Here is an 18,353-nt window from a genome sequence, read left to right as displayed (position 1 = left end):
ACCCTAGCAGTGGACATTCTTTAAAGGGTTTACTACGTTTAGGTTAATCATGCATATCATGTGTTCCTATTATGTCCGTTTAGGACCATGTTTTCATCTTTGTGCATATCCTTTATACTTAGTATGTTTCATATACTAATGCATACTTGTGCTTATATTGTTTAATAATGTAAGATGTGACGCTTTTTCTCTTTCCCTTCGAGCTAGTTGCCCTTGGAGAATTTGAAGACTTGGTGATTCCTCATACTTCGAGGACAACGCCACATTTATTGCTTTCCTTATGTTTTTGTTTCCAGACGGTGTATGTGGTGTACGGTCTACGTCTCGACCACTCTTTTGATGTAATAGAGGGCTTGTCAAGACGTTGATTTACTTCCACTTATATGTCAAACTCTGTACTTCTTATGAGATTTCATGGTTTTCACTTTTCTCTATGATGTTGTATATATGTATGTCAAGTGGCTTGTGTATAACCTTTTGGGGTCTTATATGTTATGTCACGTCTAGGGTGTATTTTGAGTTATGACAATTATGTGTAATCCCACCATTTTTAAGACGCCAACTTTTAGGAATTAAGCAACTTTTTTTTGTTTTTCGTGTGTATTAGTTCATGGATCTAGCGTCTTGAAGCATCGATACAAAATTCCAAAAAAAAATTATGAGGACCTCCGTAATGAGTTAGAAAAAACATTACATACAAGTCCCATCATTTTTACGCATGAGGTGCATGAAAGTTGACATGGACACCATAGTCATTAATAAAAAGGTGCAAAAGCCAACCACATACCTCTTCCCAAAAAAAAGGACAGCTCGGTGCATTAGAGGATCCAACTATTGACAACCCCCCTATTTCTGAATTTCCTTAATGCAGTAGTCCTATATCAATTGTCAGGCATTTATCAGGTTGTAAATTGCATCACTAGCTCAGTTCAAAAGCATTTTAAAGCTATCACCATACAAAAAGAAACCAACATGAGACCAAAGCATTGGAGAGGTGTCACAACTGCTCAGCAAATGAAACTATAAAAAGAGTACTACTGTTTTATTCCTCCAATGTCTTGAACCGCAGAAAATGTCTTCCATGTAAGTGTGACACAGTCAAACAAAATGTCTAGAGATTCGAGTTCAAAGTGAGGATTTCCCTAGAAATTAAAGTTCATCATCTATGAAGTCTACAGCTAAATTCCAGTAATGAAGAACCCCAGCATCAGCAAAGACCTTACGAGCAGCAGCCTCAGTCCTGCACTCGTGAACCAAAAACCTATGAAAGCTCGATTTAGCAACAGTCCCTTGCCAGACTAACACACACTTGTTGCGAGGCTTATCTTCATCTTCGTCATCGTCTTCTTTCTTAACAGCAGCAGCCCAATCTATTCGCCTAAGCATTAGTTTCCCATATCGCTTGATTGACTTTTTACCACCTTCAACTACCACCACATTTATATCTCCCAAGATAACCGCACACCCGGTCATGCGATTCTCCTGTGCATTGACATCAACCTTGAAGCGATATTGAGGGTGTGAAAGGTCATTGATCCTGTATACTGAAACTACTGTCTCTGGCGCAATAGTTGGGTCGTCAAAGAGTTTCTTTTCTTTCTTCTCACGAAACTCATCAGGAGTGAGCTTCCGAGAAAGATTTCTGTCTATATGAGCCTGCTCTCGCTCAGCAGCAGCACTTCTAATCTCCTTTTCAAGCTTTGTGGGATCCTGAGTGGCTTCTGATCCAAGGACTCTCATAAGATTGCTCATTTTAATTTTTGGTTTTGGTGGTTCTAACAGGCCCTGACGTATCATTTCCTGCTTTTCTCTCTCCTGATCCATACGGCGCCGGGTGCGCATTTTCTTCTGCTCCTTCTTGGTCAGCTTCAATGGCTGTGGAGGAGGTGGAGCAGGTTCAGCAGGAGGCTCAATAGGACGGGGGTGTTCCACATAAATGGTGATCCTCTCCATCTTCAATGTATCATCAGTTAAGTTACCGTCGACCATAACACCATAAGCACCAGATCGTAACAGAGGAGCTTCCCTGGCATATCAGATGAAGAAACAAGAAATACTTGGTGTCTAGTCAAAGTCATCATTTTTCGGAATTAAGAAGATTAAAACAAGGTAAGCATAGCTATAAAGGAAATTTTGGAGATCACACCATGGGGCATGGGATCATCCACATATCATGTAAATTGAATAAAATATGGAAAAGTTAAGTCCTTTCGATCACATTTAGTAGCAGACGTCAATTTTATAGGATTCTTCTTAAACGAGGGTTATGTAAAAAAGGGAGAGAAATTCACATCACACGAACACATCCAGAGTGTGTAAAGTGTGGCAGATAGGATAGTGCCAAGATAAGAGACCATAACCACATCAAGGAGAGAAGTCACGTTATAAGTGATGTACACAGACTAGAAGCACCAGGACACAGATCCATCAAAACAATTATCCATCCAATGATTAGACACAAGACCAGTAGTGTTCAAGATCCACTTCCATCTGTGGAACTCACTAAACACACAACGCATAGTGGCCTCAACATCGAGTGAGGAGACAGATGAAGGGTCCACTAGAGGGGGAAACACATGATAGACCCAAAAAAGTAAAAAGAAGGGAGATTGTAACAACTTACCACCACTCAACATCAGGGATTGGTTCCTTTGATTTTTCTTTGGTGATAATCCTCTCTGACACCTCAATAAGATTTGGATTTATGTCAGGCTCTGCTTTTGCCTTTGCCAATTGCTCTTGCTTTGTCCTCAGCTCCTTCGTTCGTATTTCACCAAATTGGCTCTGCAAAATCAAAAATTACATAATTAATAAGACCAAATCAAGAGTAATAAGAAGAATAAAGAGAGAATCACAAAAGAATGAGAAAATACAACGAGAACAAATCATGGAGTACCTTTAACTTGATTATTTCTGCATCTCGGGACCATTTACCTTCCTCCACAAATTGAAATGACATCTTCTTGGGCCTCAATATTTTGTTCTTGTCAATGCCCATCCTCGGATCAAAATGAGGATTTTTATCAGGATCAATGTCAAGTTCAGGTTTGAGAAGTTGGAAGCTCTCTTTGTTCTGCTTATTGATGTTTACCTGCACAACAACCCAAAGTCAGCACCACAAGAAATTTGAATATAGAAACACTAAAAAAGATGGCCTGAACATGTACGGGCCATACCTTAAGGGTGCTAGATGGCTTAGGCACATTGACCACATTTCCCTGCTCATCAATTTCCCTGCCAAATGCATCCAAACGAAGAACAGGGGCTTTAGCAAGTTTTGGCTGAATTGTAACCTCTGGAGGCATTTGCCCAGGAAACATGTTAATGAGGGAGGGACATTCCGGGTCCTGCCGGAATTCAATCTTAGCAGAAAACTCCTGCGCACGCTTTATCGCTTCATAGCTCTGTGCTGTGAGGCCCACAACATGAGGCAAGCTACTGGGTAGCATATTTGCAGATACCATGGTAGCTATAGTTGATGTGCTACGTGCTGAACCTGGAGTGGGTAATATCTCTGCATTTGAAGATGCAACTGGTGGTGGCAATATCGCCACATTGGTTGAAGGGGCTTTAAGGCTCTCCCTGGAACCCATTTGTGAACTTCCATCTCTCGTAGAGTTGGCACCCTTGTTTAACTACAGAAATTAAAAGAGGACATAAATAACAGTTTAAGATCTTTGACACAAAACAAAGGAGGCTTCCCTTAAACCTAGGAGGGAAAAGGAAAAATAAAAGAAGCTCTTCTATCTAAGGTCCTTCTGCGTACTTTTAATCTAAGTTGCTCGGACTCTTCAAAAATGATGTCGGGTGCGGCAACATATTTGGAGAGTCCGAGCAACTTAGGTTTTAATCATGTAGTGCTTCTCATTTCCCACTAAAGAACAAGATAGGAATAGGGAGCCAAGGTAAAAGGAGAACAGAGTTACAAACTGTAGAAATATGCTGGGTGTTTAGATGCAAAACTTACCAAAGGAATCCTCTTAAGCTTTTCTTTCAGCACTTTATGCCTTTGTTTGAGCTCGTATGCATTTCCTTTAGCATCAATGGATAAGATTGCACTCTTGCCAGTGTCATGAGCTGCCCCATCTGTACTAGATTTCCCAAGAACCTTATGAAATTTGTTAATATTAACTCCCTTATTTTCAGTTGTGGTAGAAATTGAAGATACCTTGGTAGCAGGAGAATCACTACGAGTCAAAGGCTTATCAGGGGAAGTCCTTGATGCTGCACTGAATGATCCCATTGCTACACTCTGAAAATAAGAAAGTCAAATACATAAATCAGGACAAACATCCTGATGAAAGGAACAATAGTATATACAATAACATACAACTGAGAAACAAGACGTGCCAGACTAGTCGAGTTAAGCTCTATAAAATAAAAAAGAAACCAGATTACAGACTTCTTAAGACATCATAAGGGAGGCCACAACCCTTGTGTGCAATTTCAACAGCAACTAAGAAATGTAATTCATAAAGACAATGCAGAAGTATGCAGCGTCGTATCCCAGTAATAAAGGTGCATGACAACAAGAACTAAGCAAGACATATACAAACATAGGTAAAATTAACACAACAATGTAAATGTGATATACAACTTGGAAGAACAATATTGAAACAAAAATACTCACAGTATCAATGGTATCAACATCCTGTCCATCCTCATAGAGCTCTGGTTTCGGTTCTTCCTTCACAGTTCTCATTTCACATCCTTTTCCCTTTTCTTCATCGATTTCCACATCTTCCTTATCCATCAACTTCACATTGTCAACTCTCAGTTTATCCTTCTTAACCTCCGAATCCCTAGCTCTCTTCTCATCGACATTCTTCTTATCCACATTCTCTCCTCTATCTTTCCTCTTACGCGAATTCCTTCTCTCCATTGAACCCTCTCTGTTAACTTCCAACTCAAACGATTTCTCCCGTCTATCCCGATCACGTGTTATCTCACGCCTTTCACGATCATAAGCTCTATCTCTGCTTCCTTCCCTCACACGATCTCGTCGCCGATCATCGGATTGATGTTGATTCTCATCCTCGCGATCGTGACCTACATCTCTGTTTCCTTCCCGCTCAATCGATCTCTCAAGGTCTTGACGTCGCCGATCATCGGACCGGTGTCGGTTCTCCTCGTCACGGTGGCGATTACGGCGGTGATCGTCGTCATCGCCGTCCCTGGATCCTCTTGCTCTCTTACTCGATTTTTCTCTCTCCATTATCAATTTTTTTTCTTTCAAATTCGTACTGATTTATGGATTTGAGATTTGGCGCTCTAATGGGTCGGGTTTTAAGTACTTATATATTTTTAAGTAAATAAATAAATATAATCCTATTAAATTTTACTACTTTGAAATTAATAAATTTTGTCTAATAAAAATTAACTAAAATGAAGGCTATGACAAAGGGGTTCTAGAGTATATTTGTTATATTGTATTCACGTAACAAATGTCTAGTTTTGAATACGGAAAAAGGGGTGTTGATCGTTACGTTGATTGAGGAAACGACATGTGGTCGCCATGTTTCGAGAAGGAAACGACATGTGGTCACTAAGTTCTGAATTAGTAAATGTCACTAAAGTGAGTGACGATGCCATACGTAAAAAGGAAGAGACAGATAGAATGATAGAAGCAAATAAAGCTTTTGCATATTTTTATTAATCCATGAACTAAACTTATATATCTAGATCGGAAAAGAATCAAGAGAAAAGGAAAGAACTAGAATTGATTAATAGATTTATCGAAACAAACGAAAAAGGAAAAGAAAGATAGACCTCGATATAAGATTTAATTCTATTCATGGAGATTCCGTAACTATTCCAAGAAATGAAAAGTTCACTTGAAGAAAATGATAATCTTTCGACATACATCATTGAATCATTAGCCTCCTTGACTTATAGCAAGAACCATTTTTTCACTTTAGAAGCCAAAAGGATTTAACAAATTTTCAATATGTTCATCTCATATTTGCATAATCTTGGAGACTTTCTTGAAGTATAATAGAACAACATCAAATTTGCTTTGATACATGTTACCCGAGTCGGATGAGAGGGAGTTGTTCGGATGGTAAGCACCCCTCATTTCCAACCTGAAGGTTGCGAGTTCAAGTCATCAAGGGAGTAAAAGGGGTGGGAGCTCCTAGGGGGGTAAAAAAGAGAAACCTGAGCCAAGGGTCTTTCAGAAACAGCCTCTCTACCTCCACGAGGTAGGGGAAAAGGTTTGAGTAAACTCTAGCCTCTCTAGACCCCACGTGTGGGATTTCATTTGGTATGTTGTTGTATAGTTGAAGAACATAAACTGGACATAAATGATAAATGCAATACCATTATGACACTGAATTGCGAATTTGTCATGATAAATCGAGACAACAACACTTCGAATAAAAAATGGTCATCAGCCCTCTCAACCACACGCGTTTGAATTGCTCTATCGTGCTTGTGAACAACTCGGTAAATAATCCATAATGAAAACTTATGTATGTATAGTATAACCGCGGCTTCAAATCAATTGAAGCAACACAAGTATCTGTTATATATAACATAGAAATCTAAAGAAAAGAGAATACAAATATACAGTACATAAGCAGAGTTCATTAGATGTACCTGCATTTTATCCTAACATATATCACATGAGTCTTTGTTTTCAGATTTTACCATTTGGCAAAAAACTTTGCTCATTGAAACACCAGCAAGATCAGCCATACTTCCCATGCTGTATTCTGTACTTAAGACACTATTATCCAACTGATTATCCGATATCTCGTTCTCTTGTGTTGTTTTTTGAAGTTTCAATGCATATTCCAAGTTCCACAAAACTTCTCCCATAGTCGGACGGTCTGCACCATATTCAGCCAAGCATTTCTCAGCAGTCTCTACAAACTTCATCTGGGATTCTGGTGTAATATCGTGTGCAATCCTAGGATCAACGATTGCCTCTGATTCTCCTGTCCTTAAACATTTCATCACATATTCAACCAAGTTTACCGATTCTCTAGGAAGAGAGGGGTCGATAACGGGCCTTCCACAGAGGACTTCAAACATTACAACACCAAAGGAATAGACATCAGATTTATCGGTTAGTTGTTGCCTTGTCAAATACTCTGGATCAAGATATCCAAAACTTCCTTTCACTGCAGTACTAACATGTGTTTGATCAATTTCTGGACCAATTTTCGATAGTCCAAAATCAGAAACTTTAGCCCGGAGATTTTCATCTAGAAGTATATTCGAGGATTTGACATCTCGGTGGATGATTGCCTTATGAGAACCGGTATGAAGATAGTGAAGTCCTTTTGCTGATCCTATGCAAATTTCAAGCCTTTGTGTCCAATTCAAATTCGGAAGGTCTGAACCATACAGATGATCCTTAAGAGTTCCATTCTCCATGTACTCGTAAATGATTATCATCTCATTCTTTTCATTACAGTAACCGATCAGTGAGACCAAATGGCGATGTCTAAACTGAGACAGCATTTCGACTTCAGTCATGAACTCGGCAAGACCTTGTTGTGATTGATGAAATCCTCTCTTTACTGCCACCTTTGTGTTATCCTTCAAAATTCCCTTGTAAACTTTTCCAAAACCACCAAAGCCTATGATCATGCTTTCACTGAAGTGATCGGTTGCTTCCTGAACTGCTACAAGAGGGAACAGGTACCCCATATTTGACTTGGAAACGATAGATGCTTCTTTGGCTCCAACTGCTGTATGATTTTCCTCTGTTGAGTCATCAGCAGCTGTCCGTATTCTACTTCTGCAAAAGAGAATAGACACCACAACCAAAACGATGCAAATGATCGATCCTCCAATAGTTGATCCAATCATCAACCATGTTGTAGTCTTCTTTGAAGTAGGCACCGAGGACTGAATCTCAGCGTCTGAGGCATCAAGACTTCCCTTGACATTGCTTATTTTCATGATCTCGAGACCATTCAGGAGGCCGTCCGGATATGCATTATCTACACCTGCTGGACCAATGCTAATGCCAATGCTGTGAATGTTCTTTAACCTTGTAACAACATCCATGTAATACGGAGAACCAAGGACATTTGATGTCTTCTTTTTAAGATCAAGGTCCCTCGAAGCTAATTGGGAATTGATGTAGACATTGAACAATAGTTCATGGTCGCCACCTACTTTGTTTGGATCATTGTGGCCAGTTACTATGTCGCAAAAGTGGAACCTGATGAAATAGTCGAAGCCAGGATCAACATCAAACAACCACGTGATGTTTACAGAAACACCGGGATCATCCACTTGCAGCCTCGTAGCAGTCCCATACACCGATGGAGGGGCGATATTCCTAGAAGGCCCTCCTCGTGTGTAATTCACAGCTTGTATCCTCGATACAAACTGAAATAGATTCCTACTTGTTAAGTATCTTTCATCAGATTCCCAAGATCGCCACGAGGTATCATTTCGAGGCAACACTGCAACATTTCCCATATTCACCCTCACAACTGTTTCTAAAGCTAGTTCTCTCAAACTATCAGTTCCAATACCAACAGGAATGAGCTCATCAGGAAGTGAAATGATTTCCAACGCGTTTACAAACGCAAACGAGTTAGAAAAAGGCGTAAATGTAAGAACAAGACTAGTACTAGTAATGTTCAAAGTGTACTCTTTTACTAAAGGACCACTCAATGATTGAAAGCTCTTGATCAAAGTGAAGTTCTGAACAGAAACAGAGAACTTAGCAGTACTTAGATTGAAATTTCCATACGAAAACGGATAGAAATACAGACGAATCCAATGGCGCCCTTGTTTCTTGATCGAAAATTTGAATTTCGAAACCTCATCAAGAATTCTAGCAGTTTGATAAAGATTTGAACTATAACTAGATGGAATAGACTCTAGACTTGTATTAACAAATACCCTTTGAGTGGAATTCAAGTTATCAGCCAAGAAAACTCTATCACCTACAGTAATATTTTCAAATGAACCACAGTTTATGAGATAGTTATCAACAGGATCAAACTCTAAGGCACATATCATCAAACACAACACAGACAATACCAAAACAAACAAATGAAGTATTGCAAAATCCATAATGCTAAAAAAAGACTCAATTTTTAAGTCATTGTTCAAAATATGAAATCTTTGAAAATATACTTTAAAAGTTGATTTCACTAGAACCCCAAAACACCAAATGGACTAAACTTTCAAAAAAAAAGTGGAGAAAAAAAAACTTTGGAATCTTGAAATGAACTTTATATGTGATATCAACAACCCCCAACACCACCAAATGGACTAAATTTTCAAGAAAAGTGAAAAAAAACAAAAAAGTTGTCAACTTTGTGTAATTATGTTGCACTTAATATTCAAGAATTGGAAGTCTAATTTTAAGAAATGGAGAAAAAAAAAATATTTCTATGTTCAATTTGGTGTATGAGAAAAATTGATGAAAAACACAACTACCCTTCAACACAATTTTTTTTTTCCAACACAAGCAAGATTGGGTTTTTAAGAATAAGGAAATTGCAATTTTAGTCCCTCAAATATCAACAAATTAAGATTTTAATCCTTGTAATTTCTAGTTAAGCACATTTAACCTTTGGTTTAGTCGCTTAGATCGTTTATCTTCTTAATTTAATGAATCACTTAACGATTATCTATGCGTTGTGTTAAGTTTTAATCGATATGTTATTTGTCAATTTAATGAATCACTTAGCGATTATCTATGCGTTGTGTTAAGTTTTAATCGATATGTTATTTGTTGAGTTGAAGATTTGTAGAAAACAGTCCTTCTATATCTTAAAATAGGAGTAAGATCTGCTTACAGTCTATTATTTTCAGACTTCGCTTGTGAGATTATACTAAGCATCTTATTGTTCTCGTTCATATTTCCATTTTTTTAGGTTAATATAATTCAAAAATTAGTCTATGTATCACATATTTCTCATACAAAGGGACCAAAAACACATATGTTTAGCTAGATATTTCAATGATTAAAATTAAAATGTATTAATAATTAAAGGACTAAGAATGCAATTACCTTATGAAAAAGTCAAAAAAGTGAAAGCAAAAAGAAAAAAATCCTTTTGATATTTGTTGAATGTGGCACATAGTGTTTGAAGAATTCCTAAGGAAGATTTTAAAATGAACTTTAAAATAATAAAATAAACTAAGAGTCAAAGGCAAAATTGGTGCATAGAATTATGAACAAAGCTACAAAGAAAAATAAAGAGGATAACAGCTATTAGGATAAGGTCTCTCATGTTACATGTATGTTACATGTGAGACTTTGAAAATGATAGAACATTATCGAAAAATAGCGGTAAAATCAGAAATTTTAATAATATTATAATTTATGATTTAAAATAATAATTGAATTTTCTTTTTCACTGAAATAAAAATTTTCAAAAGATAAATTTATGGTGTCTGTTATAAATTTACGTATATATGTATATATGAACTAAAATTTTTAAAATATAATTGGATATGGATAAAAAATTATTAAATTTTGCGTAAATTATATACATAATAATAATTTATTGTGTCTGTTATAAATTTACGTAAATTCAATAATTTGTTTTTATCCATATCCAATTATATTTCAAAAATTTTACTTCATAAATAATTTTTATAAACATGCCAAAAAAATTACTTTTATAAATAATTTTTTAAGAAAAAAAATTGAGAATTTTGTTTTTTTGTTGGTAGAAAGTAAAGGGCATGCATTAAATTAGTCAAAAAGACATTGATTGTTCACACCTACTTAACTAATTTTATTTGTTTATTGATTTGATGTAAGCTTCAACAAAAAATAATTTTAGAGAATTAATATTATCCATGGCCATTAAATTTTAATTTATTGCACTAAAGTCATAAATTTTATGTATCACGCAAAGAGAAGCAAAAAAAATTAAAGTTTTTGATTAATAAATTACAATAGGAAGTCACATCGACAATATACCCATTATATAAAAAGATATTAAAAAATAAATCTTCAATCAAGACTTAATAAATCGATATATTTAAACTAGTGACGAAGGCATAATCAATGAATGGGATTTAATTGAACATGTTTGACATACTTTTTATCGTGAAATCTTCTAGTTAAAATTTCTACTCTCACCATATTATAAACCATCGTCAAATTCTTTTTAAGTAGGTCAAAAATTAAAATATTTATTTTTTAGATAGTGTTACATGGATCCGATATTATGTAAGAAATTTTGACAACTTAGTATCAAAATTTACATTTTCATTACCTTTGATGCATAGACATAACTGAATTATTTTTTTATTAAATTAATAAAAGTTAAATAGACATTTATGAAATTACGCTGAATATTTTTGTTTCGAAACGAACAAATGGAGATGGACTATATGCTAATGTGTCCTTGTCTTGATGCTACTAAAACGCGTTTTATTTATACACAAAAATGAAAAATTTTCAAACAACTAATTGATAGCAACATATAATAACAAGTGGTTATTTAATTTAATTTGTATTTTTTGTCATTTATTAATATGGACAAATGACTTTTAGAGAAAATTTGATTTGCTTGTATTTTGGTTCTTTTGCAATATTGCTTGAATTTAGAAACTTCATATTTATAAATTGAGAATTTTAAATAATTCTTGATTTTTTAAGTGTTTGGTTGATTTGAGAATCAATTTTAATAATATTGACATAATACCTATTATTATTATTATTTGCATAATTCAATTGATATTTTTCTTTTTTTAAAATTATATGATTAGCCAATTTTAACTACATTTTTATTTGATTAACATACTTAAATGTCACTATCTTTTATTTTAAGTCTATCATTATTAAAAAAATGTTTACATATTTAAATATTAATTCTAAACTTCTTATTTTACTCCTAATAACACTATTATATATTCACATTGGATTTGTGTCATGTTTATGATCACAACTTCAAAACACTTTCTTCTTCTTCATTTAAACATTGAATACTTAATCAAATTACATCGCATAAATTAAATCTGAAAACGTATTAAAAATCAATAGGTTGATAATATGAGCTAGGTGATGTGCATTTTTTTCGAAGGTGATAAAAGTTTAACAAAATACTTTAAAAATAAATATTATTCGTAATATATACATTTAGCTAATCTGTATCCGTTATAAAAATACTTCAATAACTATAAAATTTTAGTGACATGGTCACCAATGAATATGAAATAAAAATTAAAATTAGTCAGATCAGTAAATTACGATACTCGATGGTCAAAAAATTGAAGTGGTTAGGGAAGCATATTAATTTGGTGTACCAACTAGTAAAAGAAGTAAACTACTCTCACTAAATATGTTAGAAAACCTGAGTATATAGCCACCTACATTGACCATGCAAGTATAGAGTCCAGCTAGCTTAATTAAGAGCACCATGCATTTATTTTGTGAAATATTTATTATTAATTCGAATTACATTGATTCGATTAATTAAAATTCATGTCAAATATGTTAAATTTAGGTAGTAAACTGGTTTTTATAAACAAATTATTTATTCTTACAATTTAAATTCGAAATTTCAAATTAAGAATAGTAAAATTTCAATCTTTACATTGCATTCTTGAGTAGGGGCGGAGCCAGGTAAAAATAAGGGGTTCAAATGAATCATCTTTGACGAAAAATTATGATACTAATTACCAATGAATTCTAGAAGGTTTTTTTTTCTGTGTTTATAGAATATTGGTTTAGAAAACATACCTAGAAAATTTTACTTGGTTTCAAGTGATAATTAAATATTAAACACCTCAACTCGTTTCTATCGTATCATAAATCAAATAAGTTATTTTACAAAGTAATCATTTAGACATCTCGAAATTCTAGTGCCACAACGACATTGGGTATCCACTAGACTTTCATTGGATTCAGTGAAAACGAGTTTAAGTGTTTAAATATTACTAGTTGAAATCAAGTAAAAAAAACAACTAAAATTTGAGTTGAGATAGAAACTTTAATTTTTCAGAAAAATACATTTGATTCTTGAAGATAATAATTAAGTACTTTGTTTTGTTTTCTTAATTAATTGAGTTAAGACAAAAAATACAAGTTCTAAATTAATTAATTAATTATATATATAGCTCATGACTTTAACTTCAATCCAATAAATATATATTGAAATCCACAAATTAATTATCATTATTTTTAATTCCTTAGAAATAAGCATTCTTCCACCTTATTACTAATAGCACTAATAAGGACACATGAAAAATAACAAGAAAACAAATAGATATTTATAACATTGATATCCATATATTATATATATCTAGATATTTATTTTAGTGAATAATATTCATATTTGGTTCATTTTTAAATAGTAAGTTATTCAACTTATATTCAAAGGTTTGGATTAGATGATTGCTTATTTTCTAAAACCATTTTCTAGTTTTTGGTATAGCGATGGATCTGAAATTTTCTTTGAAAAAATTCAAAATATATAATAGTAAATACATAAAAAAAAATCAAGGACATTTAATATCGAGTATATATACATGAATAAAAATTAATCTTATATATAATGTGCTCGTGAGCACTCATGCCTGTAGATCCCCCGATTCTTATTGGACGATCATGATACTTCACAAAAATCGTGCTCCATCCCGTTGCATCACCAATAGTTGGCTAGATATATTGATCTTTCGTCCTTAAACCAGATTAAATGATTGATTTTTTAGATGTGTCATTTTATTAATAGTTATTAGTACTTCAGAAAATTATATTTCTTTCTTGATTCTAATTTCCTTCAATCAGGAAAGTAAAGAAATATCGAATATTGCATTGAAAAGGGAAAAAATAAACCCTTCTAAATGAAAAAAATCTAAAAGTTCGAATTTTAAAAATTAAAAAAATTCTTAATAAAGAGCGTTTTTCCCTTTAACTAGCCTTATTGTTGGACTTATGTCGTTGGGTTGCTCTAATGTGGGATGATAGGTCCATTAGAAGAAAAGGGACTTTTTTGTGCTTACTTTAAATTATAGGTTATGGTGTGAACAAGACAAGTATATATGTGGATCAATTTAAATAATTTTTTTTTCTAATGAATTAAACATAATTAATTTATTGGTCCAAAATTTTATAATTTTGAAAGTTGTCTTGTCTTTTGGATGGCTAAATCATTGTCCATGGCCTCTTATGCTTAATTAAATAAAGTGTGCAAGAATTGGATGAACTTAAAATAAGATCCATTTAAGTTAGTGGTTGAGTAGTAATTTTTGAAAAATTTGATATTTTAGTGTATTGTTAAATATCTGATATATTGGTTGTTATAGCGAAATATTATTATATATAGGGAACGTATAAAATAGATTGATTTCATAAAAAATAAAATTGTTGTTATAGTGAAATATTATTACAGAGGATCAGTGTTATAAAAAGGTAAGATTTGGTGTGATCACGTCGTAACCTTAATATTTTGTATAGAAAAGTAATTTGGTGTGATCACGTCGTAATCTTAATATTAATTACTTCTCATTTTATCTCTTGCCCTACTTTTCCGTAGTATAGTTCTATCTCTCTATCCTACTTTTCTTGTAGGTTTATTATTCAAATTGTTAATGTGTGACATAATGCAACGACATAAAATGATACAATCTATCTAAATAATGTATTTATCAAAATAATACGATATGACATAATACAATACAATATATTACGATATAATATGTAAAAAAGTTTATGCATCACAAATTATGTTGATTTTTTTTTATTAATTTCATAAGTGGAGTATTAATTGATAAAAGTTACCATGTTAGTTTTCAAGAATTTGAGTTTCTTAAGTGATCAAAGTCAATAGACAATAAGTATTAATTTGATACAATTAAGCAAAGTAATTTGATCAATACCTACAACGACTTCATGTTGATATATAATAATTAATAATTGAATTTACATTTAAATATTTAGTTTTTTTTAATTATATATATATATATAGTGTATTTACGAAAAAACTATTGAATTCCCATGACACCTATAATATGTGATCTAGATCCGCCCCTAGCCTCTTGTAATGAAAAATCTAGAGTACATGATATTGTTATAAGAATTTATAAATTTCGAATATTTCTGAATCGACTTATATAAATACAATGTAATCTTTTAGATGAAAATGATCAATCAAATGTCTCTAGCTATCAAATGATTTATTGCTAGTTAACTTTGAGTTTATCGTAGGAACACATTAACTTCAAATCTTGAGATATGCCTCTGTCAGAGTAGATTCAGAATTTGAATTAAGTTTCTCCTACACCAACTTCAGGTTAATACACGATAATAATTGAATTTTGCAGTCACATATTTATAAATATCACTACAACAAAAATAACTTTTAGCGGCATTAAATATTGACACTGATAAAGAGTGCTAAAGTCTTTACCGGCATTAGTTAAGTGCCATTAGAACCAATGTCGCTAAAGGCTTTAGGGACATACACAAAGAGTGACAATTGCCGCTAAAAACACATATTTAGCGGCAATTAAGAATTAAATGCCGCTAATTGTCATTTTTGTTGTAGTGTATTATGGATTTTAAAGAGAAATATATAGTTATGAAGGAAAAAAAAAACTACTATATTCCCGTGAACTCGAATATACATTATGCTCTAGATCCACCCCTGGCCTCTGACAGTGGTTGATTCTGAATAAAACCAAGTGATCATCAGGTTCACAAGAACTCAATAGCTTTATCTCATATCTTATCTATATACTAAGAAATTCGCTAAATATATACATATTTCAACTATATACGCTCAATTATTACTGTATATTAATTTGAAAACATCGTAAAAACCAATCAACTTTAAATTTTGAACCCATCTTCGTATAAAATGTAACTTTTTTTTTTGGTGAAAATGACTAGCCAAACGTGCATATTTTGAGGTTGTTAAGATTAAGAAGGTGTCTATCAACTTTGCTCTTATTGCTAGGGGGATATCCAACAATGAAGGCCCTCATTGTTTCAACTATTAAAGTCACTAAATATTTTTGTTGTTTTTTTACAAGAAAAAATAGGAACAATATTATTATCCATAATTTCTCCTATTGGTGGGTACACTGTAGAGATATAACGAACACTGATCGTATAGTTAATCCCAACTTGTTTAGAATAGTGAAAGTTTACTTTACGTTAAGAGGTGGTGATGGTGGATGAATAATTTTTATATATAATGAGAGTTACTTTTACCTATCGAAACAACTAGTGGTGAATCTAGAATAGAAGCTATGAGTTTGCGGTAAGTCATACCTACCATGTATTTATAATCAAGAAAAAATTATTAAATATTTAAATGTGAACTCAACTATTATTATATATTAATTTGAGATTATTATGTATAGAAACACGTAAATTTCAAATCTTAAGTATGTCTCGATTAGAGCAAATTTAGAATATGAAGTTTACGGGCTTCTAAAGCTTTACAAAAAGTTATTGAAATATATGATTTAGATTCGCCCCTACCATGTTACATTGACAAATCAAGAGTTACAACCTATGTATTCACGAGAACTCGATAAATTTTGCTTATAGTAATATACAATTAATAGAATATTTACTAAATATCTATAAATATGTGACTATAAGCTCAATTATTATTGTATATCATCTTGAGATTGCCTTTAAAAATTCATTATAAAAAAAAAAAACTTTTAATTCTGCTATTGGTGAAGGAAGATATCCAACAGTGAAGGCCCATTTCAACTATGAGATGTCTCTAAATATTTTTTACATGAAAAATTGGAAACCATTATTCAGAATTTATGTTATAGGTGGATCATATATATAACAGGTATTTACGTCAAATCAAAATTAAATAAATTAAGTTATATGAATACATTTATTGACTTAGTGTAAACACCATGTATGAGTGGTATATAATAAGAAATTTATTACTTTTAACTTTAAACTCAATTATTATTAGTATATACATTAACTTGAGATTATTGCAGGAATACATAAATTTTACGAGAATTCATTAGCTTTTGCTCATATATACCTTGTATACATATATACAATAACAAATTCGCTAAATATCTTTTAAGTATTCAACTATAAACTCAATAACTACTGTATAATATCAACTCCAGACCGTTTTAAGAATCCATAAACTTCAAATTCTGAATCCGTCTTTATATAGGATGCAACTTTTTTTTTTGTTGTTGTTGAAAATGACTAGCTAAATGTGCATATTTTGAGGCTGTTAAGCCTAAGAAGATGTCTATCATTGTTTCAACTATGAAAAAAGTTTCTAAATATTTTTTGGTTATTTTTTTACATGAAAAATTAAAACAACAACATCCAGAATTTGTGTTATTGGTGGGTCATATATTTATCTAAATTGTGCCTGTAATTGCTCTTTCACTTCCTTTTCTGTCTATCTTTGAAAAGAAAAAAAAAAGTTGTGCCCCTTGGTGTTCTCAGAGGCAACTTATGTGCAATTTGAGAGCAATGGTTCTATGTATAGATACTATTTTTTTTATAATATAAATTCTTATCTCACATTCTATCCTTATAAAAAATAATATATAGTTTTGTGTATAAGTTAAGTTAATCATAATATATCATATCTAATTAGGTATACGAATAAAGTCTGATATTATTGTTTGAGAAAACTGAGGATCGCCTCTATATAATATGTGAAGATATTTTTAATATGGTGTGATGGTTTTTGAAAAAGAAAAAGAACGGATACTATTGCAATATGTTATAAGAGTAACTGAAAATCGCCTATGTATAATATGTGAAGATATTTTTAATATGGTGTGATGCTTTTTAAAAAAGAAAAAAAAAACGAATATTATTGCAATATGTTATAAGAGTATGGCTTTTTCGACTGGCGTAGCCTAACAACTGGTATTAGAGTCAATAATTTGACAAGATGAGAGCGTGGAGCTTTACTTACGACGTTTACCATTTTGAAAGTAGTTTGAAGATACATATAAAAATAAGCTAGCTCTGAATAAAGTCTCACATTGATAGTTAAGAAGATGGTAAAGTTACATATACCTTTGTATCGATACTCTTAATTATGAGGCCTTATGAAAGAAGCGTGAGACATCCATCAATAATATACTCATTGTAATTTCACAAGCGAGTCTAAAGAGGGTATTATGTACGTAGACCTTACCTTACCTTGAAAAACAGAGATGTTATTTCCAATAGTTATTCGGGAAAAATAACGAAAGAAAAAAGAAGTCATGACAAAATACTATAGAAAGCATGATAAAGCAGTCTGAAAGAAGGAATAGTAACGTGTATATAAAAAAAGAATACGATAATCAAAATATAAGAAATAACAGATAGTAATAAAAGTCAAAGGACAAGAAACTACCAGAGTAATATAACCGACTTTAACTCGAACATATTATTTTATTAATTATATATATATATA

At 32.5% G+C, this 18,353-nt stretch overlaps 2 protein-coding genes across 3 annotated transcripts; both read right to left on the bottom strand.

Moving 5' to 3' along the window:
- Window positions 1-1,015: 1,015 nt before the first annotated feature.
- Window positions 1,016-5,291, bottom strand: LOC107018979 (protein RDM16-like). Of its 2 annotated transcripts, XM_027917128.1 has the most exons (7): window positions 4,631-5,223; window positions 4,169-4,252; window positions 3,968-4,086; window positions 3,177-3,635; window positions 2,897-3,091; window positions 2,624-2,784; window positions 1,016-2,026 (listed from the first exon to the last, which is right to left on the bottom strand). In XM_027917128.1, exons 4-7 carry the CDS (start codon window positions 3,591-3,593, stop codon window positions 1,150-1,152), a joined length of 1,650 nt encoding a protein of 549 aa, XP_027772929.1. In that variant the 5' UTR covers window positions 3,594-3,635; window positions 3,968-4,086; window positions 4,169-4,252; window positions 4,631-5,223; the 3' UTR covers window positions 1,016-1,149. The 2 variants fall into 2 exon arrangements, with proteins under 2 accessions (XP_027772929.1, XP_015075057.1); XM_015219571.2 differs by having other exon boundaries at window positions 3,968-4,252; window positions 4,631-5,291.
- Window positions 5,292-6,449: 1,158 nt separating this feature from the next.
- LOC107020846 (receptor-like protein kinase HERK 1) lies at window positions 6,450-9,411 on the bottom strand. Its single transcript, XM_015221364.2, has one exon. It carries the CDS (start codon window positions 9,040-9,042, stop codon window positions 6,610-6,612), a length of 2,433 nt encoding a protein of 810 aa, XP_015076850.1. The 5' UTR covers window positions 9,043-9,411; the 3' UTR covers window positions 6,450-6,609.
- Between the last annotated feature and the right edge of the window lie 8,942 nt (window positions 9,412-18,353).

Source organism: Solanum pennellii, chromosome 5, assembly GCF_001406875.1.
Source record: "Solanum pennellii chromosome 5, SPENNV200".
Taxonomy (NCBI): domain Eukaryota; kingdom Viridiplantae; phylum Streptophyta; class Magnoliopsida; order Solanales; family Solanaceae; genus Solanum; species Solanum pennellii.
The sequence above is the reverse complement of the archived record's forward strand: the minus strand, read 5'-3'. Positions and strand labels throughout refer to the sequence as shown.